This window comes from Carlito syrichta, unplaced genomic scaffold (assembly GCF_000164805.1).
Source record: "Carlito syrichta isolate Samal-C Ts95f unplaced genomic scaffold, Tarsius_syrichta-2.0.1 Scaffold306989, whole genome shotgun sequence".
Classification (NCBI taxonomy): domain Eukaryota; kingdom Metazoa; phylum Chordata; class Mammalia; order Primates; family Tarsiidae; genus Carlito; species Carlito syrichta.
The window spans coordinates 4,433-28,566 of record NW_007251085.1 but is presented as its reverse complement, the minus strand read 5'-3'; the positions used below and the strand labels follow the sequence as shown (position 1 = coordinate 28,566).

At 41.6% G+C, this 24,134-nt stretch overlaps 1 protein-coding gene across 3 annotated transcripts in view; it reads right to left on the bottom strand.

Moving 5' to 3' along the window:
- Positions 1–21,004, bottom strand: part of NOX1 (NADPH oxidase 1) — a 31,039-nt gene extending 10,035 nt beyond the window's left edge. For 2 of the 3 annotated variants that reach the window (XM_008063669.2, XM_008063671.2), the window contains exons 1-7: positions 20,775–21,004; positions 10,714–10,809; positions 5,448–5,558; positions 5,125–5,209; positions 4,630–4,781; positions 4,344–4,525; positions 4,123–4,255 (exon numbers count right to left, since the gene is read on the bottom strand). In XM_008063669.2, coding sequence (XP_008061860.1) covers positions 4,123–4,255; positions 4,344–4,525; positions 4,630–4,781; positions 5,125–5,209; positions 5,448–5,558; positions 10,714–10,809; positions 20,775–20,819 — 804 coding nt within the window. In that variant the 5' untranslated portion in view covers positions 20,820–21,004. The remainder of the gene's footprint in view (positions 1–4,122; positions 4,256–4,343; positions 4,526–4,629; positions 4,782–5,124; positions 5,210–5,447; positions 5,559–10,713; positions 10,810–20,774) is intronic. The other variant, XM_008063670.2, reaches the window with a different exon arrangement.
- Positions 21,005–24,134: the final 3,130 nt, after the last annotated feature.

Here is a 24,134-nt window from a genome sequence, read left to right as displayed (position 1 = left end):
CTGGCCTCAGAAGTAATCAGAGTAATAAATATTAAAACAAGACAGCATTTTAGTCTCAAATTTTATATTTTAAAGTAATAATGCCCAGCATTAACTGAGATTAAGGGAAATGGGCATCTTCACATTTGCAGCTGGTAAAAAATGCAAATTGGCAATATCTTCCCAGAGAGCAATTTGGAAGTACATCTCAACAGCCTCAAAAGCATTTCTTCTTTTTGATCCTGGAACTTCACTTCTAGGAAATGGAGATAAAGAAATGATTAAGAGCCAGGGTAGTGACTCATGCCTGTAATCCCAGCACTTTGTGAGGCCAGGGTGAAAGGACAAGTTGAGACTAGGAGTTCAAGATCAGCCAGGGCAACATAGTGGGACCCCATGTCTACAAAAAATTTTAAAAATTAGCAAGGCATGGTAGACTGTGCCTAAATATTTTTTCTGTATTTTCCAAACTTTCTACAATAAACATCTATTATTTTTCTAATTTTTAAATGGGGGGAAAAGTGGAGAGAGTATTTTTTAAACGGTTATGGAAGAAACAAAGCAGTACATTCAGGTGGCAAAATAGTGTTCTCTCCCTTAAGCTATGAGGCAACCAATCAAGGTAACTCCTGAGTTTTAAGGAAAGCAAATAGGCCAAATATAACTTATTTCAGGTAATAGATGGGAAAAGGATAGACGCTGATGTGGAAGGTAAGACGGGCTATTAACTGTCTTAGCTAGTAAATTTCGCTAATAAGCTCTCTGTCTTTGAGACCCTCTTGTCTGCTAGTCAGATAATATAGAAGGTCCCTGGTTATAATCTTATGATTTCCTCTGACTTTAGAAATGAAATGTGCTATTAACATATGTCCTTTCAACATTACTTTTAAAATAGGTAATACATGTACATGGCACAAAATCCAAAAGTACAAAAGGATATGCAGCCGGCTCGGTGGCTCAGCCTGTAATCCCACGGTTTGGGAGGCTGAGGTGAGTGGATTGCCTGAGCCCGCGGGTTCGAGACCCACCTCGGCAACTTGGCGAGACCTCATCTCTACAATAAATCAAAAAAATCAGCCGGGCATGGTAGCACGTGCCTGTAATTCTGGCTACTCGGAAGGCTGAGGCAGAAGGATCGCTGGAGCCCAATAGGTCGAGGCTGCAGTGGCCGGGAGCGGCCACTGCACTCCAGTCTGGGTGACAGAGTGAGACTCCAACTCAAAACAACAACAACAACAACAACAAACCAAAAGGATATGCAGTAAAAAGTCAATATCCCTTCCATTCTTGTCCTCCAGCTCCCTAGAGGCAATCGATGTTATCATCTTTCGAATTCTTCTGGAGAACATGAATTTAAGTGCTCTTTTCAATGCAAATGATAGCAAGAGTATACATACTACCATGCCTTTTATATGTGACATCTTAGAGACTGGTCCCTACAAGTGCCTACAGAGCTGCCTCCTTCTTCTTACTGGCTGCAGAGTATTCAACTGTAGAAAAGTTCTGCAATTTAACTATTAATTTAGTTTAATTTAGTTCCCTATTGATGAACACTTGTTTCCAGCCTTTTGTTCTATCAAGCAATGCTGCAACGAATAACCTAATACATGTAATTTAGCATATATACAAGCATATTTGTGGAATAAACTCCTGGAAGTAGAATTTTAAAATTTGATGGATACTGCCAAATCCCCCTCTACAAGCAGTTGTATAGGTTTGCTTTCTCACCAACAAAGCATAAGAGCGTTTCCCCATACTCTTGCCAACACCCTACATTAACAATTTTTTTGTATCCTTATACATTTAAGGGGTATGAGTGCAATTTTGTTATATGGATATATTGCTTGGTGGTGAAGGCCATCATCCAAATAGTATATCCATCACCTGAATCGTGTACTTTGTACCCAGTGAAGAATCTTTGCTAATCTGTTAACGATTCTTGTAGTTTTTTCTTTTACTTTTTTCATTATAAATAACATCATTTTATATTAAATACTAAGATATATCTTCATTCCTGCAATCATTCTGTTCATATCTTCTACATCTCTTTTTATTAGGAATTATTTATATTAGGAAATTAGTCTACGGCCTGTGAGTTGTAAATACATTTCTTGACAGAGCATAGTGGCTCATGCCTATATTCCCAGTACTTTGGGAGGCCGAGGCAAGAGGATAGCTTGAGGCCAGGAGTTCGAGACAAGTCTGGGTAACATAGCAAGACCCCCCATCTCTACAAAAAAATTAGTAAATTAACCTGGGTGTGCATACCTGTAGTGCATACCTGTAGTCCCAACTATGCAGGAGGTTGAGGTGGGAGGATCTCTTGAGCCCAGGAGTTCGAGGCTACAGTGAGCTATGATCATGCACTCCAGCCTGAGCAAGAGAGTGAGACCCTGTCTCTAGAAAAACAAAACCAAAAAACTTTTCCTACTTTGTCATTCATCTGTATTTATGATGGGTTTTATTTTATTTTATTTTATTTGGCCAGACAAAAGTAGTATGTTTTCTTTTTTGACTTCAAGTTTATTTATCTTATTTGGAAACATCTCCCTCCATACAGCATTAGAAAAAATATTCCCCCGTGGTCTAAGGGTCCTTTTTAATTTTTATAACATTTAAATTCTTGCTCCATGCATCCCTGACCCATATTTCAGAGCAAGGTGTGAAATGAAGACACAGCTTTTTGTCCCCAGATGACTATCTTATTGTCCTAAAAAATAATAATCTATCATTTTCCTATTGAATTAAAATGTCAACCTTATTTTATTATTGTTATTTTTTTGAGTAGGTGTCTCACTCTGTCGCCCAGTCTGAAGTGCAGTGGCACACTCAGGCAAACCTTCTACCTCAGTCTTCCAAGTAGCTGAAACTACAGGCATGACCCACCACACCCAGCTAATTTTTTAAATTTATTGTAGAGATGAGGTCTCGCCAAGTTACCCAGGCTGGTCTCAAACTCCTGGGTTCAGGCAATCATCTTTCCTCTACCTCCCAAAGTTCTGGGATCACAGGCGTCAGTCACCACGCTGGCCAAAATGCCAACTTTAGACTTTTTGTATTAAATATTCTTCCCTTTCCAGATGAGAACTAAGCTATTGCTCTTAACCCTGCATCTGATTTTAAAAACTTAATAATTCTCAGAGCACTTGGAAGCACCACAAGTCAATCTTCCCTTTCCATTTAGTCTTCAATATAACCTATTTTATGAGCAAGCAAAAGTAAACCATAATATCCTAAATAATAATTCTGGATCACACCTTGAGTTCCCTAGAACCCAGTTTTATAATCATACACTACCTAACAAAAATGTCCAAGCACGTTGTTATAAGACAAAAGAAAGCCCACTTCAAGAATGTTTCATTTTCCCTTCCCCCAAATTGGACTGATATTTCACAGCTGAGCTTTGGGACGGTACAGTAGTCAAGAATACAATCCTTGGAATCCAAGAGGCCTGGGCTTGAATTCAAGCCCCTCTATTTATTTACCATGAGAGATTGACAGTGTACTTAATCTCTTGGAATTCCAGTCTTTTTGTCTCAAATGGTGACAAAAGAAGTATCTATCTCACAAACTACTGCTATATATAAATGAGATAATTCATATTACATTGCAAGGCTGGTACATGGTAACCACAACTAATAATGTGGGCTATCATTGTCACCTTTGCAGAGGGTCTCACAACATGCAGCAATCATTAGTTCTTCCTCTTCAAGATCACCTGCTAATTGCTTGTTGTCAGTGCTATTGGAAGTTCCTTGAAGGTATGAATCCTGTGGATATCTTTCATGGCAGTAGTCCCCAACCTTTGGCATCAGGGACCCATTTCATGGAAGACAATTTTTACATGGTGGGGGAGATCATCAGATTTTAGATTCCCATAAGGAGTGGCTCAACCTAGATCACTCACAGGTGTGGTTCATAATAGGGTTCGCATTCCTATGAGACTCTAATGCTGCCACTGATTTGACAGAAAGCCTGCTGCTCACCTCCTGCTGTGCAACCCATTTTCTAAAAGGCCACTGACTGGTACCAGTCTGCACCCTGGGACCCAGAACAAGGCTGAGCTAATAATAATAGTAATAATAATAATAATGCCAGTAACAGTTCCTAACAACAGTCTGTTCTTGTCCATATGGTTCTTACCTCTGGGGAGTGCCCTGCAAACTGGGGGCGTTTGCAGTGGGAGTCACCATCATCCCACTTTTCAAAGGACTCCGCACACTTGTGAGGATGACTCTCATCAATGCTCTCCTCTGTTTGACCCCGGACAATTCCACTAAAACAGACAAAGAAGGACAAATTGGGGCAAAGAATTATGCAAGTTTGGGGGCTGGGGCATGAGAATGAGGATTTGAGGACCTTACCCAATGCCGTGAATCAATAAGCCGAGAATATAGAAGATAAAAAAGTGGTGAGTATACCAGAAGACCTCAAAATAACTCCTTCGGATAGACTCAGTAGCTGAAGTTACCATGAGAATCAAGGTTATTGTCATGATTACTCCAGTGAGACCAGCAATGCTGGTGAATGTCACATACTCCACTGTCTGTGAAAGGAGAAAATATCAGCCTGACTCAACGTCCACCAAGAATACCATGCCCTTCCTGCTCATGACCAGATCTCAGATGCTTTGCTATAGAGTCAACTCACCATGTTTGGGGACTGGATGGGATTTAGCCAAGACCCCTCCTCTTTCTCATGATGAGATAGGCTGGAGAGAATGGAAGCAAGGGATCCATCTGTGGCCTGTCGACTTCTGCTGTAGCGGTCAAAGTTAAATAGGTGTGCAATGATGTGAATAGCTAAATGAAAAGATGGAAAGAAACGTAAGAGGCTTCACAAGAACATTATGGCAGGCGTGCTCCACAGACTAGGAGAATCCTGCATGCTAGTGCCTAGCAGAATGCTGAGTCCACAGGAGGTATCCAATAAATCCTTGATTGCAGAGAGATCCAAGATCTTTTTTATACTTACTCTGTTCCCAAAGGAATAGAATGTAAGCTCCATGAAAATGGGCCTAGAACAGTGCCTGACAAATAATGCCAGGGACTCAATAAATAGTTTTTGAATGAGCATATGCATGCATGGATGAAAACGGACTCTGGTTGCCCTGAAGTCTGCAGTTTCATGGTTTATTTGAGTTACCTGTGTGTAGGCAGATCATATATGCCACCAGCTTGTGGAAAGTGAGGTTGTGATCCAATTGCTTTCTCAGTGTGCGGCTGCAAAACTACAAATGGAAAGTGATCATGGTCAGGTGTCCCCAGCCAGCTTTATGAAATTCAATAACCCATAACCAACATGTCTTACAGCATGCCATCGTCTACCCATCCTTATACAACCCCCTAGCTCCCAAAAGGAGACCTCTGGCTTCCATTCCTAGGAGCCTGGTGTTGGGCTGTCCTACTGAGGAGCCCAGGGTCTCTTTCTTGAATATAAAAGTTGACTTTAGACTGATGGGAACTCACTGAGCAGGTGCCCCTCAAGAAAGACAGCAGGTTACGACACACGGGAAGCAGGATCAGCATACTGTTAAAATTCAAGCAGAGAGCAGAGGCTCGGGCCCAGGCCAATGCTGACTAGAGCAGAGGAGAAAAGAGACCATCAGCTGCTTCGTTTCACCATCCAGCTGGTGAGCACTGACCCAGTCCACTTGTCTGAGACCTGAAAATGGACAAGGATACAGCTTCCTTCTCTCTCAGTAGCCAAACTCTATTTTCAAAAGACAGAAACTGTTCTGAATTTAACACTAAATTGAGAAATTCCCAAGACAGTGGTTTAGAAATGTTTGACTATACCTTTATTAATATGAAAGATAACAGGATTTAAAGTTGGCAAGTGCATTCTATTGATATAATATTTTGTTTAATATCATTAATTATGATTTTTTTATTTGTCATTTGTAAAACCGTCTTGAGGAGCATATATACTTTCATTTGCATTTTAAACAAAGCTCATACTTAGCAGTATAATTACAGATGATAACTATTTTATAATTTTCTGCATTTTTTTTTTTTGAGTCAGGGTCTCACTCTGCTGCCCAGGCTAGAGTGCAGTGATTATCACAGCTCACCACAGCTTCGACCTCCTGGGCTCAAGCAATCCTCCCACGTCAGCCTCCCAAGTAGCTGGGACTACAAGCATGCACCACTACACCTGGCTAACTTTTTTTTTATAGGGACAGATTTCGTTATGTTGCCTAGGCTGGTCTCAAACTCTTGGGCTCAAGCGATCCTCCTGCCTCAGCTTCCCAAAGTGCTTGGATTATAGCCATGAGCCACCACACTGGCCTTCTGTATTTTCCGATATTGCAGTTTATACATGTAATAGTTGGATAATAAAAACAATCAAAAATTTTAACCACTTATATTTAAGATGTTTCTAAAATTGAATAAAGCTTAGACAAGACTAGTAAACCCCTTAGAGTAAAAATTTTAAAATTAAGCCGGGCTCGGTGGCTCAGCCTATAATCCCAGCGTTTTGGGAGGCTGAGGTGAGTGGATTGCCTGAGCCCGGGTTCAAGACCCACCTGGGCAACTTGGCGAGACCTCATCTCTACAATAAAAATTTTAAAAAAATCAGCCAGGCGTGGTAGCGCATGCCTGTAATTCCAGCTACTCGGAAGGCTGAGGCGGAAGGATCGCTGGAGCCCAGCAGGTCGAAGCTGCAGTGGCCGGAAGCGGGCACTGGGCAATGGAGTGAGACTCCAACTCAACAACAACAACAACAACAAAAATTTTTAAACTTAGGTAAAGATTTAAGAAAGGAGAACTCCTGAGAGCAGAATTTCAAGTTGATTTCTTTGGATGGTCAGGCAGCATAAATCAAGAACAACCCAATTCAGCAGTAGAAGCTGCTAGAAAGTGAAACAAGGAGTCAGTGCTTCAAAGAAATATTTAGCCTAGAAACAAGCCTAACTAGGTATAGACTAGACAGAATATGCTCAAGTCTGTGGTAGCTAAGTCTGACTTCCCTCCTCAGTTCTGGACCACTTGTCTCTGAGTCTACTTCATGAACTCGGGACTGCAGGCTATGGCGTGTGACACTGTTGTAGTAATAGGGAAAGTAGTGGCAGCAGTCAGGCAATTTTTGTGGTACTTCAGATGACTGACCAGCTTTACGTGTACACCTGTCAAAGATTTGCTGAAAGGAAGAATATGGGTTAAGGTTAACAATTTCTCAGCCTTTTAATAATAATCTTTAAGGCACATAAAATATTTTCCTTACAACCTAACCCTAAGACAGTGTGACATCAGCTTTATAAGCCAGGTCAAGCTTTGTGTAGTGTCCATAATGGCTTACGATGTGAGGCAAAGTGGTGAACAAGAACCACCCTACTGTTTTCCGCTTCTGGCTCTTCCACATGACCTGTGTTTTCTTCCTCTGCTGAGTCACACTTCGACTGTTTTTGGTACTGACAGCCAGTGTCATTTCTGAGTTAATTTCCTTTGCTTGTCTCAGAGAGTCTGCATTTCCACACTGGTTTCCACCACTTGCTTATTTGAGTCACAAAGCTTTCTTAAAGCTAAAATTGGCAAGTGAACTGAAAATAAAGGACTATAATTTCACAGCTCCATATTCTGTGGCAGTTATCTGTATGGGATGAATTCTTTTTAAAGAACATCGTTTTTCCCCATTGCAGCACATTGAAATATACCAATGTATGTTATTTTCTCTATATCAACACTCACTGATGTTATAATTGAACTGGTGCTGTCACTAACGCCTCATTGACTATGCATTTAAACTTCTTCCTCTGCTACTTATTTGCTCAGCTTCAAAGTGAATCAAATTGCTCTCTGTATTTTCCCAAAGTGAGTATGAATTTAAATGTGGAATGATTAAATGAATTATGGCACATAAATGCAATGGGCTGTTTTTTTCTTAAAGGGCTGAAAGCTGTATGTAGTGGTGATAAATGTTTTAACAACCAGCTTTTTTGGGGAGGGGGATTCCTGATTTCCAACCTTTGCCAATTTTGATGATGTAAATACTTCTGCCATGGCAGATTTCAAGACACCAACTTGATGTCATTGAACATCACTGAATGCAGAGTCAGAAAAAGATACACACAACTGGCTGCTGTAAACTGGTAAGAGTTGGTTTCAGCGTACGACTGCTTGTTACTCACATGAAAAGATATCTGAAACACATCAAGTTTAAAAAGCAATTTCCAGTCAATATCTACACTGTGATTCCTTTTTTGGTCAAAACAAAAACCTACGTGTCCTATTATGTGTTTATCAGAACTCATAGAACTATGTATCAGCAAGAACAAATTTTACTATATGAAAATTAAAAGTGAATAAACATAGTACCTGCTTCTAAAACAAAATTTATGCTGCGAGCATATGTCAGTGTGTCTCTCTATATGCACACCAAACTATTAGTAGTGGTTATCTCTGTGGAGCAAGATGGGAGTGGAATTTTCACACTTTACTTATAAACTTCTATATGGTTTGATTTCATTGAAAGAAGCATTACTGATAATTAATTTTTTAATTTTCATTTATTTATTTATTTTTGAGTCAGGGTCTCACTCTGTTGCCCACGCTGGAGTGCAATGGCACAATCATGGCTCACCACAGCCTCGACCTCCTGGGCTCAGGCAATCCTTCCACCTCAGCCTCCCAAGTGGCTGGGACTATAGGCATGCACCACTATACTGGGTAATTTTTTTTTGTAGGGACAAGTCTCATTATGTTGCTTAGGCTAGTCTCGGACTCCTGGGCTCAAGCAATCCTCCTGCCTCGGCCTCTTAGAGTGTAGGGATTATAGGCATGGGCCACGAAGGCCAGACGATAATTAATTTTTAAAAATAGGATTTTAAAAAATGAAATGTTCACAGGACATCAGCATGATTTAATTTTCTGCTGTTGACTTTTTAATCATGTAGTAATCAAACTCAACAACTAATCACACTTATTGCATCATTCTCTTAATAAAAAGCTGTTTTTAAAACAAATGACACTTCCTTTGGAGTCATAGTTTCTAAAAAAGGATCAAGGATGAACACTAAAAATGGAAAACAGCAGGGTGATACAAGCCATGAACAGAACATTCAAATTAGTTGTGATCTCAGCAAGGGTCCTTTGGTTACAGAGAGACAAAAAGAGTTTTTTTTTTTTTTAAAGGATGAGCTATCTTTAAATATGTACATTGGGTGAGTCTTTGTAGAAAGCTACTAAAAAAAGGCACCATCTAGATGAAAGTGATTTAAACAAATCCCCTACCTGTGAGTGCATAATACAGTTCCCAACATATGAATGAGTTTGGTTCCAAGAGTGCATTCATAAATCCATTTGTTTTAAGTCCAACAAAGTTAATCTAGGTACTCAATTAACACAATTGGTGATATAGTACTGTATGTATTTAACAGGCTATACTGACATCTGGTGAGAGAAATAACATAAAAAATGCAGGTGTGTATGCTAACGTTTGTAACTTTGAAGGTTTGTATGTAGGTGACTTACTGTAGACTAGAGACAGCAGTTAAATTTGCTTATCTAACCAGGTGATACCCAGGTTTCATCAGCCTATGGGAGAACCATCCTTACCTCCATGCTTCCTCTTGGTCACCTCCACTCTCATATGCTCCACCCACCCCCACCCCACCTCTTCTGTTTTTGATCCACCACTTCCCCAGCCATCTCCCTTCTGTTACCCTGACCTGGCCCCACCTGTCTACAGCTCTTGAATTTTTCAGCACCCTTAGCCCCTAGATGCCTTAGTATCCCTCTTGTTTGATAGATATGTTTCTGTGATATTAATTCACAGCAGTGGTTTTTGATTTGCTTTCTATTTTTTTGTTTTTAACCAAATTCGCTCTTTAAATTGTAAGCAGGAGTCAGTAAGACAGATACAGGCTGCTCTGGTTGAAATAGGGGCAGGGGCAGGAGCACTGCCCAGTTAGCCTTCCCCTTACACCCTCACACCTGAGTTTCTGGAAACCAGTTTGAAAACCACTGCCTAACAGCTTTCTTTCTATCTCTTTCTCTCTCTCTCCCTGTCTCTCTCTCTCTCTCACTTGTTAAATAAGTATATTGCATCATGGGATTTTCTTTACTGCGTATTTTCTTTATTGGGTGTAGGGAGTGTGCCCTAGATAGAGCTGTTGCAGCCATAAAGAAGAACAACATCATGGCCTTCACAGCAACATGGATGCAACTGGAGACCATCATACTAAGTGAACCATCACAGAAACAGAGAACTGAATATCCCATGTTCTCACTCATAAGTAGGCCCTGATCACTGGTCACGTTAGCACAAGGGTAGGAACAACAGATGCTGGACACTACTAGGGGAAGGAGGGAGGGAAGAGGGAGGAGGGCACGTGGCAACACACTGGGTACCTGGTCCACTATCAGGGGGAGAGAGGGCTAGCTAGAAGCCCAAAATTCACCTGCATGCAACTTTCTTATGTATTAAATTCTCACTTGTTCCCTAAAACTCTAAAGTAAAAAAATAAAAATAGAAATACAAGCTGCCAAGATAAATTTGAATTTCAGATTTTAAAAGATGAATATTTTAGTATATCTATGTTCCATGTAATATTTGCAGCATACATATATAAGAGTTATTTGCTGCTTATCTGACACTCAAATTTAACTTGGCATCTTGTACTTTTTCTGGCAACCCTAGCCCTAGAGGAAAACAAGGTATTTGGTCACAAAGAAGCCGAAATCAAAGATAAGAAAAAATAGAGATTCTCCACATCACAACTGTGATACTCACCCCAAGGATTGCTCTTGTGTAGTAGTACTTGTCAGCCTTCTCATACTTCAGGAAGGCATCCACAAACAGGAAAACATTCAACCCCAGCCAAACAGCCTAAAGGAAGAAAAAAAATAGCAAGGAATGAAGCGGAATTTGAGTATAAGAAGTAGAGGAAAGATAGGGAATAGTGTTGTCATTTTGGTTATTTTGTGTTTGTCTATTTTCATTTTAAATCAGTACAATCTTGCCAGTATCTAACTTTATCAGAGTGAATTAGCACTTTGAGACATGTATTAGATGCTAATGAGCAGGGTCAGCAAACTAAGGCCCAACGGCCAAATCTGACACATAACATGTTTTACACAGCTTGCAAGCTAAGAATTATTATTATTATTTTTAACTTTCAATTTTTTTATTTTAAAGACATGGGGTACAATTCAGGGTTGGGTATACAAATTATGCAGGTACCTTTGTTGATGAGATGTGCCCCTCCTTCCCCAGGCAGATTGCTACTACTGTCAATCCTGCCTCTCTGCCTCCCCCCACTGCTACTGCCAATAAGAATTATTTTTGCATTTTTTGTTTTCACATTTTTTAAATGATTGAGAAAATCAAAAGAAGAAGAATATTTAAAGACACACGGAAATTATATGAAATTCAAATTTCAGTGACCATAAATAAAGTGGTATTGGAACTTAGCCATGTCTACTCATTTTGAAATGGCTGTTAGTGACCTAACCAAGGTAACTCCATTTTGTAGTAGTTCTTCCATTTTGTCTTCCAGTTTCCCTCTCACCCCTCCTCCATATGACCACCCTAACCTTTCCAGTAGGCCATAAATCATGTCCCATGATTTATGGCTTTTCTGTTCCCTCCCCTGGAGGGCTATAACATTCCTGAAACAGTTCTGTCACACTATGTAATTTACACATCCCCCCCATGGTTTAACAACCTGTACTTTGAAAAATCTCCTTTGTTCCCTACCCAGAACTGAAACTCTGTCACCTTATGGTTTTTTGCTACATAAACCCCTTGCTTGCTTCATTTGGTGTCAAGAGTCTCTTTCTGGCATGAGCCTGTTCTCGACTGCAAGCATTAAAGGATTCAATATTTGGCTCTCAGTGTGCTGATGACTCCTTACTCACGGTGTGGTTATAACATTTGGAGGCCCCAGTGAGATCGCCAAGCCCGGGAAGCAGCCTCACTCTGGCTCTCCCTGCCTTGGTGGAGAAGTTATAGGGGAGGCGTCCCCTGAGATGATCCAGGACCCCATAACCTCTCATCTGGCCTGGAGAGAGTTGGAACAACCACTGGCTTCCCATCACTTCAAAAATATCTTAGTCTGTCCGCATTTTCCTAGGAGGTAAGAGTGTATTCTGCTTGTGGCCATTCTGTTTAAGGGAGTCATGGTCTAATGAGGCTGTCCCTTGGACACTATTCATTAGGCCAAGACGTTGACTGAATAGAGTCTCGGTTCAGTTTCTGACTTCAGTTTTGGTTTTTTCACTGGTCTGACAATATGGAGTCATGGGCTTCTTGACCCTCCAGTCCAGAATTTTTCTGTTGGATTTACTGAGGACTACAGTGTCCACCTCTCAAAAGGCAGGCTCCGGACCCTCTGTGAAACTGACTGGCCTTCGTTTAATGTTGGATGGCCCTCCACTGGGTCTCTGGATGTTTACCTCACTCAGTCTGTCTGGAAGGTCATCACGGGGACTCCTGGTCACCCTAATTCCCTTATATCGACCAATGGTTAAATTTAGTCCAAAAGCCCCCTCTGTGGTTGAAGGTATGTTCTCTTAAAACTCAGGATCCTTCCCATATACTTGTCTCCAAGTCTCTTTGTCCTCTCCCATCACGTTCATCTGCCCCACTGTCTTCCCCTGGTTTGGCCCCTTCTAAGTCTACCTCTAAACTCTATCCTGTCTTGCCTCTCCCTACTGAGGACCCTCTGGAAGACCCAGTCATCTCTCATTCTCATTCTGACTCAGGCCCTCACCTTCCTCCTCCCTACAATTCAACTTCCTCACCCACTGTCACTTCTTCCACCTCTCCCCTGCCCTCCCCATCTCTTGTCCCTCACCTCTGATCCCAAAGGGATCTGACCCCTCTCTTTCTCCTCCAGGAAGTTCCCTCTCCATGGGGGGCAGATCAGACTGAGTGACACTTTTTTGTGTATGCTCCTTTTTCTACCTCTGATTTGTACAATTGGAAAGCTAAAAATCCACCATTCTCAGAGAAACCTCAGGTTCTGACCTCTCTGGTAGAATCAATCATGCATACTCATTGTCCCACCTGGAATGATTGCCAGCAGCTCCTTTTAACCCTATTTACCTCTGAGGAGTGAGAGCACATTAGAGCTGAGGCTAGAAAGTTTGTCCTAGCCTCAACCGCTGGCACAGAGGAAGAAAGTCAAGAAATTTTAAATGAAGTTTTTCCCTTTTCTTGTCCTGAGTGGGAACTCAATACCCTGGCAGGGTCCAGGGCATTAGATACCTATCACTGGATTCTATTAGCTGGTCTGAGGGGAGTGACCCGGAAACCTATCAATCTTTCAAAAACTACCAAAATTCTTCAGCGTCCCAAGGAATTACTGGGGGTATTCCTTGAATGTCTTCAAGAGGTGTTCCATACCTATATCCCATTTGATCCCTTGGCACCTGAAAATGCTTGGGCTATCAATTTGGCTTTTGTGGCTCAGGTGACCCCTAACATCTGAAAAAAGTTACAAAAACTTGAGGGCTTTGCAAGAATGAATATCTCCCAGCAGTTTGAAGTAGTCACAGGGGTTCAAAAACTCCCCAACTCTTTTCAGGGAAGCCTTGCAACAGGACTTCTCAGGGCTCCATGCCTTACACCCTGAATGTACTTTACTCCAGTACATAGATGATCTCTTGCTTGCAGCAGCAGACTTGAACACTTGCTTAAAAGGCACCAAGGCTTTGTTGCAGCTTCTCCAGGACCTGGGCACAACTCTGCTTAGCCTACGTCTCCTATTTCGGATAGTGACTGAAAAAAAGGGTAAGCAAACCCTAACCACAGCCCCAAAAGGAGACAATCCTTTGAAGCCCTACCCCAACCTTGAAAAAACAGGTACGGGAATTCCTGGGGGCAGCAGGATACTGTCAGTTATGGATTCCAGGACTTGCAGAAATTGCCAAGCCCCTATATTTGGCCACAGCAGGGGAAAAACCTTTAATATGGACTACCACTAAGAAATGAGTGTTGCAGCAGTTAAAGGCAGCTCTTACCCAAGCCTCGGCTTTGGCCCTCCCAGATTTACAAAGTCTTTCCACTTGTTTACTCATGAACAGTGGGAACTCAAAATGGGTTCTTACTCAGACCTTAGGACCGTGGTGGTGACCTATGGCTTACTTGTCAAAAAGGCTGGACCCAGTGGCCTCTGGCTGACCATTCTGTCTTCCAGTCATTGGTGCTACAGCTATACTAGTTAAGGAGGCAGACAAACAGACTTTTGATCAAAACCCAACCCTGACCATTCCCCATGTTGGAGAGGCCCTACTTCAGGGAGCCACTGGCCACTGGATGTCAAATGCTTGCATCACCCAATATCAAAGCCTCCTACTTGACCAACCTAGACTAACTTTCTCTCCTACTCAGAGCCTCAATCCAGCCATTCTAATGCCCGATGATGATCCAGAAACACCAGTTCATAATTGTGAGGATGTATTGGATGTCTCTCAAGCCACCTGTCCCAATCTTTGGGACACTCCCCTAGACCAGGCTAATGCTGAACTGTTCACAGATGGCAGCAGTCTGATAATAAAGGGAGTCAGCAAGACTGGTAACCATGTGGTGGTAACCACAGCACATGATGTAATCTGGTCACAGTCTTTGTCCAATAGCACATCTGCCCAAAAGGCTGAGCCAATTGCTTTAACCCAGGCCCTGTGTTGGGGAACAGGAAAATGGGTAAATATTTTTACCAACAGCAGGTATGCTTTTGCTACTCTCCATGTCCATGCCATAATCTACAAGGAAAAAGGACTTCTTACCTTGGCAGGTAAGACTATAAAAAACAAAGAGGACACTTCTCAGAAGAAGATACACAGGCAGCCAACAAACACATGAAAAAGTGCTCAACCTCACTAATTATCAGAGAAATGCAAATCAAAACCACACTGAGATACCACCTAACCCCAGTAAGAATGGCCATCATTAATAAAACAAACAATAGATGCCGGCAAGGATGCCGAGAAAAAGAAATGCTTCTACACTGCTGGTGGGAACACAAACTAGTGCGACCTCTCTGGAAGACAGTGTGGCAATTTCTGAAAGAACTAGAAATTGACCTTCCATATGACCCAACAATTCCCCTATTGGAAATATACACAGAGGAACTCAAATCATTCTACAAAAAAGATACCTGCACATGTATGTTTGTTGCAGCTCTATTCACAATAGCAAAAACATGAAAACAACCATGTTCCCCATCGAAGCTGGACTGGATTAAAAAATGTGGTACATAGACACAATGGAATATTATGCAGCCATAAAGAAAGACAAACATACGGACTTTGCAGCAACTTGGATGGATTTGGAGTCAATCATGCTCAGTGATCTATCGCAGAAACAAAGAACAGATTACTATATTTTCTCACTCATAAGCAGACCTTGAACAATTATAATACTGTAAGAAAGGGATTGGCAGCTGAGGGAAACTGCTGGGGAGGGAAGGGCATACCTCATCAGCAAGGGTACCTGCACAATCAACATTTGTATACTTAACCCTGAATTGCACCCCACATCTTTATAATAAAAAAGAGGAAATTTTAGCCCTTCTAGAGGCTATATGGCTTCCCAAAGAGGTAGCTGTCATTCATTGCAGAGGACACCAAAAATCAGACACTCCAGAGCAACAGGAAATCACCTAGCTGATCAGGCAGCTCATGAGGCAGCAGAACTCCCAGTCGAGCCCCTCACTATCCTGCTAACTAAAACTTTTCAAGTACCCTCACTTCCAAAACAGTTCACCTATACCCCCGAAGAAGAGGAGCAAGCTGACCTAGTGGGAGCACAAAAAGAAACCTCAGAATGATGGATAACTAAGGACTCCAAAATCATCCTCTTAACCACCCTTGGAAGTCCTCTGGTAAATCAACTTCATTCTACTACCCACCTGAGAGGTACTAGATTAGCTGAAATGCTAAACTGATACTACTACATTCAAGACTTAAGAAGCCTTGCTGCCACAGCTGCTGAAACATGCCCATCTTGTGCACAAGTAAATGCAAAACAAGGACCAAAACCACCAAATGGTATCAGGGCCCAGGGACTGAACCCCGGAGAAACAAGGGAAGTAGACTTTGCTGTCCAGAGTTTTGTGGTTGGTAGGCACAATGTAACTTCCAGTTTATATTTAGTGTTTTGCTAACCATTTGAGCTATGGATGAGGTAAAGACAGGACCATTATCAGAACCAATGGAAAGAGGGAGCCCAAACCTAGGAATAAAACCCCCTCATGCAGGTTACACATATCTACTGGTTTTTGTGGACACTTTTTCAGTATGGGCGGAGGCTTTTGCCACAAAAAACGAAACTGCACTTGTGGTCACAAAGTTTTTATTAAATGAAATTATTCCTAGGTTTGGGCTCTTTTTTCTGACATTTGCAATCTGTCTCTCACTCTAACCATGTCAGAGTCCATGGCTCATATGGCCCCTACCAACACTTGGCTAGCATACTCTGCAAGACTCACAAAATGTATTACCATTGAAAAGTTAAACAATGAATCTATCTTATGTGTTGCCATTCATGTACTTCCCCAGGTATATACTTATAGTGGCCCCAAGGGAACCCTTTTGCCGACTCCTCCTGGCCTCCTGGTCACTCATTGGAAACACATCACCCCTTTGCTAGTACCTGCCTTAATAGGCCTCAGTGTAGCTGGGACAGCAGCTCTGAGCACCACAGCCCTAGTCCGCAGTGACCTAGATTTATCCAACCTGGCTCAAGAAATGAATGCAGACATAGGAAACATTCAATTTGCCATGGATCAGCTCCATGACGAAGTCACATCCTTAGCACAAGTTGTGCTCCAAAATCACAGAGGTCTAGATTTATTATTCCTGTCCCAAGGAGGATTCTGCATAGCACTAGGGGAATCATGTGTTTCCATGCCAATAGATCAAGAGTCATTAAAAACACTCTCCAAAACGTTTGAGAAAATTTGGACAGAAGAAAAAAGGAAAGAGAAAATAACAAATCCTGGTTTCAACCCTTATTTGATTGGAGCCCATGGCTAACCACTTTAATTACAGGTCTGGCCAGGCCCCTGCTTCTCCTCCTTCTTGGTCTGCTCATTGGGCCCTGTATATTAAATTGGATGGTCCAGTTCATTAAACAATGAATCGCGTCTGTAAAACTCATGTATATGAGGGCCCATTACAACTCTCTGTCCATGATAGATGAGTCAACGCTTTGACTCATGAACAACTAAAAGAAGGGAATGAGATAGCTGTTAATGACCTAACCAAGGTAACTCCATTTTGTAGTAGTTCTTCCATTTTATCTTCCAGTTCCCCCATCATTCCTCCTCCGTATGACCACCCTCACCTTTCCAGTGGGCCATAAATCATGTCCCACGATTTATGGCTTTTCTCTTCCCTCCCTTGGAGGGCTATGATATTCCAGAAACAGTTCTGTCACACTATGTAATTTACACTTCCCCCCATGGTTTAATAACCTGTACTTTGAAAAATCCCCTTTGGTCCCTACTCAGAACTGAAATTCTGTCACCTTACGGTTTTTTTGCTATATAAACCCCTTGCTTGCTTCATTTGGGACCGAGAGTCTCTTTCTGGTGTGAGCCTGCTCTCAACCACTGGCATTAAAGGACTCAATACTTGACTCTCAGTGTGTTGGAGACTCCTTACTCATGGTGCGGCTATAACAATTTCTGTATTGTTTATGGCTGTTTTTGTGATACAATGGCAGAGTTGAGTAGTTGGGACAGAGACCGTATGGCTTGCAAAGCCTAAAATATATACTATCTGTTTACAGAAAAAGTTACCAATTCCAGGACTAGAGTATTCAAACTACTGCACCTAAAAGATAGCAATAAGTGAATAAATGGATATCTGAAGAAACAACAACAACAAAAATTTAGCTTCTATAACAATACCCATCTGAAAAGAACTAAACCATTCCAGATGGGTCTGCCTCTTTAATTACACCCTGACACACATTTTCCTGTTTTTAGACTATGAGTCATTTTTCAAATTAACCTATTGTTGCTTTGGACTCATTTGAGCTCTTAAGACTGCTTTTGCTTGTCCCAAGCTGTCTCTGCATTATCTAAGAGGGAAATTTGGAACCCACTGCCCATTGCCTTGGAGACCAACTAACTGGACTCTAGCCCAAGTATGGAGGTGATAGTCTGTAAATCAACAGGTCTCCAGGGCATTGGGATGCTTCTAGTCTACATCCCTCACCCTGAGATGGATCAGAACTATCTCAGCCCACATGTAAAGGGTCATTACCTTGGGACATGGCTTATTCAGATTCCCTAGATCTAGGCCACTCACACACCTCTAGTAGTGTAGCATAAAATGATTTAAAGTGTGATATCAGAGTCAAACTCCTTGGGCTCAAATTCTAGTGCCACCATGTAATAGTTTTGGAATATTAGACAGATATGTGATTTAATATCTCTGAATCTCAGTTTCTTCACTTGTAAAATGAGAATAATAACAGTATCTACCTCATAGCAATGCTGTGACACTTATAGGAGATAATACATGTAAAGTGATTAATGCAATGCTTGATGCTTAGAAAGAGTTCAATAAATGCTGGCTACAGAGTTGCATCATTGCCAAACTAGCTTTACCAATCAATTTCTTCATGCCTCCTTTGCTCAGATACCCTTTTCAGAATTGAGTGTCTTCCAGAGAAGTATCTTTGACTTCAATGGAAGAAGAGAGTTGAAAGCCACAGATATCTCAGGAATTTGGAAGACAGAGGAGAAAAGCTTATTTAGAGGGAGCAGAAATATTTCCAGATCAGAGAGGGACATGTGGAAAAAACTCTGTGTCAGTCCATCATTAATTGTAGGTAAGGCAAATGAGGAAATACAGTGACATCAGGAGTTAGGAATTCCATCCCCCATCTTGACTGTCATTTCTTCCGCTATGAATAAAAAAGGAGGTAAAGTAAAAGGCCTGGGAGGAAGGAGGGGTAATTTATTTTTTATTAAAAAATATTGGCCAAGTGTGTGGCTCACACCTGTAATCCCAGTACTTTGGGAAGTGGAGGTGAGAGGATAGCCTGAGCCCAGAGGTTTGAGACCAGCCTAAGCAACTTGGAAAGACTGTGTCTGTACAATAAATTTTAAAAATTAACTGGGTGTGGTGGTGCACACCTGTGTTTCCAGCTACTTGGAAGGCTGAGATGGAAGGATGATGGCCTGAGCCCAGGAAGTTGAGACTGAGGTGGCCGTGAGCATGCCACTGCACTCTAGCCTGGATAACAGAGTGAGACTCCTACTCAAAAATAAATTTAAAAAATAATAAATAGATAGATATCTAGATAATAAATATTGCATAGAAGTATCTTTTAGAGTTAGTGAGAAGTCTAAACATGCCAGCAGAATTGGTAGGGGATGGAAATTCAAAGCTAGAGAGTTAAATGTGAGTCACCACTATTAGTGATGAACTCCCTCAGCAGAAATAAGAGGGGGATTTTTTTTAATGCAGGTCAATATAGATTTAAGAGCTAAATATACCTTTATATTTGTATCAAATGTAGTCACTTCAGTAATCTCCTGCTCCCTTGCCACTTCTCCCACCATGCACACAAAGGACCAGGACCAGAAGTCTTGAGAAGATAAATAATTTGATCAAGCTTACCCATTTAGTAGCAGAACTAAAAGTATTTGCCAGGTTCCCAGTCTCCGAAATGAGTGCTTTTTGCATTATAATGCAAAAAGAAACAAATATGTATAGGGCATTGAGTATTTAAAATATGTCATGAGATAACCTGACTAAATAAGCACTTGGTCTTTTATTAAATGTAAAACAAACAATTCTCCAGGGGAAATCCATGCATTTTTCCTTAAAGCACTTGGACAGTCCTAAGTGACCCAAAGAAAAAACAAGAGAAATGAGAAAGAGCCCCAGAAAGAATGAAGTTCTAGAAAAGTGCAAAAGAACACAGGGAGCTCCAGGCTCAGGCATGACTCAAAATGAAAGAATGAGAGTGGGGAATGGGGTAAGAAAGGGATCGTACATACATGGCAGTAAAAGGGTTCTGGCCTGAACATGGGGAGGCTGGGTTGGAGAGACAACTCTTCTGTCGATTTACTGTGTAACATCTGGATCTTATTTTCCTCTGTAAAATCAATAAGTTGGTTTATAACTGCACTACACAATGCCAGTCACTACCCACATATGGCCACTGAGAACTTGAAATGTGGCTAGTCTGCATCGAAATGTGCTGTTGGTATAAAACACAATTAGATTTCAAAGACAGTACAAATTTTAAAATATCAATTATTTTATTAATATTTTCAATATTGATTACATGCTGAAAGGACAAAATTTTTGGTATTTGGAGCTAAATCAATTATATTGTCAAAAGTTAATCTCACCTGCTTCTTTTTAACTTCTTTAGTATAGATATTAGAAAATTTAGAAATTACATTATGTGACTTGCAATATATTTCTAGTGGACAGTGCTGGGCCAGATGATCTGTAAGATCACTTCCATCTCAAACATTCAATGACTTTAAGAAATCTTGATGGCAGCAGTATAGGAAAAATTAGAGAGAAATCAATGCTCGTGGCAATAGTTAGAAATAAGATGGAATAGAAAAGGAGAAGACAGAAAATGAAAACATCCCAATTCTGAACACTCATGCTTTAGCAACATGAACAATTGCATATTATTTGTCTCTGTCCTTTCATCTGGCCTAGAATTAGATTTTTTAACTCATTGGCCTTGATAAACCCAATAATTGGCATGGCATTGTTTCCTTTCAAATAGCGTCACAAATATTAACAACATGCTATCTCCTTACTCTGCTAACCTTCCTAATTAATGGGAAGTCAAACATCACTTACCAGAAACAAAACTGAAAACCAGTGGTTAACCACCCAGTGTCCCATTGTCCAGAGGTAATTTGGAACCTCTCTAGGTAGCAGGGAAGATTCAGCAATTTGGAGCCTGGAAAAGTCTTCAGGATTGGGACGTTTGTCCAGTGCAGTGTCTGCAAATCTTTAAGATGTGAAAAATGCACACCTACTCACAAAAGTCCCAGGAATGAATGAGTCTATTCTGTCTTCCTCCTATGTTATCAGCAATGACAGATCAGCCCTACCTATGAGAACCACAGGGGTTTTCCCTGTCAGGGTTTTTACCCCTTCAGGAAGTAGCAATGTTCTTGGGTGAAAATATTCCCTCTCATCATCTTATCAACTTGATTTAATGTGAAACAATGCCTTCCTTGATAAGAGATTAGACTGAGGCTATAAACAGATTAACTCAGGAGAAGCAGGGAGGGAGGTATGTGTGTTAAGGAAGCTGTTTTGAGGTGGACTTTCAGAAGAGTTGTCACATCTACTGGCTGCCATTTGGACCTCAGCCTGGCTAGCTCAGAGATTTCAGTATACCAGTTCCTGGAGAGGATGATCCATGACTGGTAGATATGATGATGACTTTGGGAACAGCTTGGAAGGACAAGAGGAAGGAAAGAGGGGCCAAATAGAATAAGAGAAAAATTTAACAAGTATAAATGTACATCTTGGTTCAAAAAAAGGGCAGAACACTCAAAACAAGGGAGGTGACTGTCTTCTAGTATGATGGATTAGCTAAACTTGTGGATTCATTTCTGGGCATTGATTGATCCCCCTTTTTCTAAAATGGTACAATACATCATAGATGAGTGTATAAATCACATATAAGTAACTTAAATAATGATTTTAAGGAATAAATATCTATGTGCTCACTACTGGGGTTTTAAAAAAAGTAGAATATTTGTTTCCCATATCTTAAATCCCTCTGTGTGTTCTCTGAGCAATCCCTCTTCTTCCTCTCTTCCCCTCACCCCCGAATGTAACCACTATTTTGTAATTTGGGGTAATCATTTCCTTTTTAAAAAAAAATAGTTTTAGTAATTATAAATGCATCTCTTAACAATATATTGTTTAGTTTTTCCTGATTTTGAACTTTTTCTAAACAGAATCTAGCAGTATGTATGCATGCTTCTGTGATTTGCTTCCTTCAACACTGGATTTTGAAATTCACATATGTTGGTACATGTAGTTACAGTTCATTTACACTGCTATATAATATGCCATTTCATTGGTATAACTTAATGTTATTCTGCTACTGGCAGATATTATGATGGAACAATGTTGATGAAATGATACACATATGCCACATTTTCTCTAAGGTAGATATACTCAGGAGAAAAATTCCTGAATCTTGAGATTTGTACACGTTTGACTTTGCTACATAATGCCAAACTCTGTTCCAAAGTGATCACCTAAACATACACTCCAAAGAGCTAGGGATGGGAGTTCCACATCCTCCACATGCTTACCAACACTTGGTGCACTCTCTTCTAAAGAGAGGAGAGACACTTGGCTCACAAATGGTGGTCACTTATGGAGGTCTGGAAATGTGCTAAAGTGCCTGGCACTGGCTCACCATCACCCCAACAACCCCCAGGTAAATATTAGGGCGCTGGAACCCAAATTGATTTCTTAATTTAACAAGGTGCCAGCCTTTTGGTCCTGGCCATCCATGTTGGAATCATATAGATTTATCTTAATCAAAAGCTACTAAAGATTAATTCAAAGTGTAAAGGGTTAATTTAATAACTATAAGTATTGAAAGACGGTGACACGCAGTAAGACTCAACACCCGTTAAAGCCAAGAGATTCAATGAGACGAACGCGCTGGCTACAGAACCTGAGAATCAGGCTGCAGTGTGGAGGCAGGGATGTGGCAGGTTTTATAGGAATTTAAAGCGACCTGTCGGTTACCTATTGGTCAGCAGGTGAGGCATTTTGGGGATTGGTGGGGGCTTTCACGGGCGTGGGAACAGTGGGCTTTGTTGAGGAAGAAGAACCTGGAAAGCCTTGTCCGAGCCTCCATGTTAGTTTGTCCGGGTGCCTTTATAGGTGGGAGCGCCATTTTAGGTGGGGGCCACCTCTAGGCTTAGCTTTTGGAGAGGGCGCGTTCCTCATTGTGGCTGGCTGGGGCCTTTCATTCCCACCTCTTTGGTTAAGGGATAAAGGGGTGGAATTGATTGGTCTGGCTACTTTCTGCTGGAAGGGGGCATTGTTGGGTGAGGTGAGTGAAAGGACCAGCCACATGAGGCCCCATAAGAAGGCGCCGAAAGAAAAAATTTCACTGGGGTGGACGTCTTGGAAGGTGCCCTGGAGGTAGAAGAATGCAAGTTGGTCCAGCCAGTTGTCGAGTGGGCATGGGAAAGGGAGGAGCCATTTGTCACAAAGAAGATGGTCAAGGAATGCTGAAAACCTGAGTTGAAGGTAATAAGGCCTGAAAGTCATATCTGTAATGAAAAATGGGGGGAGAAGGTTTAGGAGGCAGTAGGACTTGGGTTGTTGAGGCCTGGGTCCTTGGTGGGTAGGAGGTTGTAACTCTGTAAAAGAAACTGTTAATGGTTTGATTTTAAATTTTTTGGAATTGAGATTGAAGAAATTTTATAATGCAAGGGAGGAAGGAGCACAAGCTGAAAAGGAGAACGATTGGAGTAATGATAGGAAGAAGCCACATGAGGAGGGATTTTGGAAATCAGCTGTTGAGTGGGCTTTGTTCATTGAAGATGTGAGGAGAGATCATTTAGTTTGTTGATATTTTGTTCAGTGAGCCCTGATTCATTGACATAACAGCAGCATTCTGTCGCTCACCCCTGACCAGCAGGAAGGAGGCAACAACGTGTTCTTCTCAAAGCGGTTTATTCAGCCTTTACACCATGCCAGCTTCTTCTCTTTTCTTCTAGCTTCTTCTTCCTCCTTCCCCGTTGTCCCATACTTATATCCCTTGGTCTCCACCCACAAGTCCCGTTCCAGCGTGTCAGCAGTTCATAGGCTCTGCAGCGTTGCGCTTGCGCGGTGCGCAGTGAAGGAGGGCCCGGCGGTATATCATGCGCCTAATCATGGGACTTGGCAGAGGTCCCGGGTGCCATCTTGGCTCAGGCCGCGCTCTCCACATCTCCCCCTTTTTTGTTTTATGAACGAGAGAATGCCTGTCTTAGGTTGTCCCTTGCGGAAACGTTCCTTACCCGTCATTGGGAATACAAGCAGCGCTGGCCTGTCCCCTGTCTTAGGTTGGTAACGTTCCCAGGGGATCTTACCCGTCTTTGGCTACTTCCCTAGCAGTCCAATCCACACTTGGGGAGATCGACCAGCCTCCATGGCCGCGAGAGCCTACACCACGAGGGCCTGCTCCTG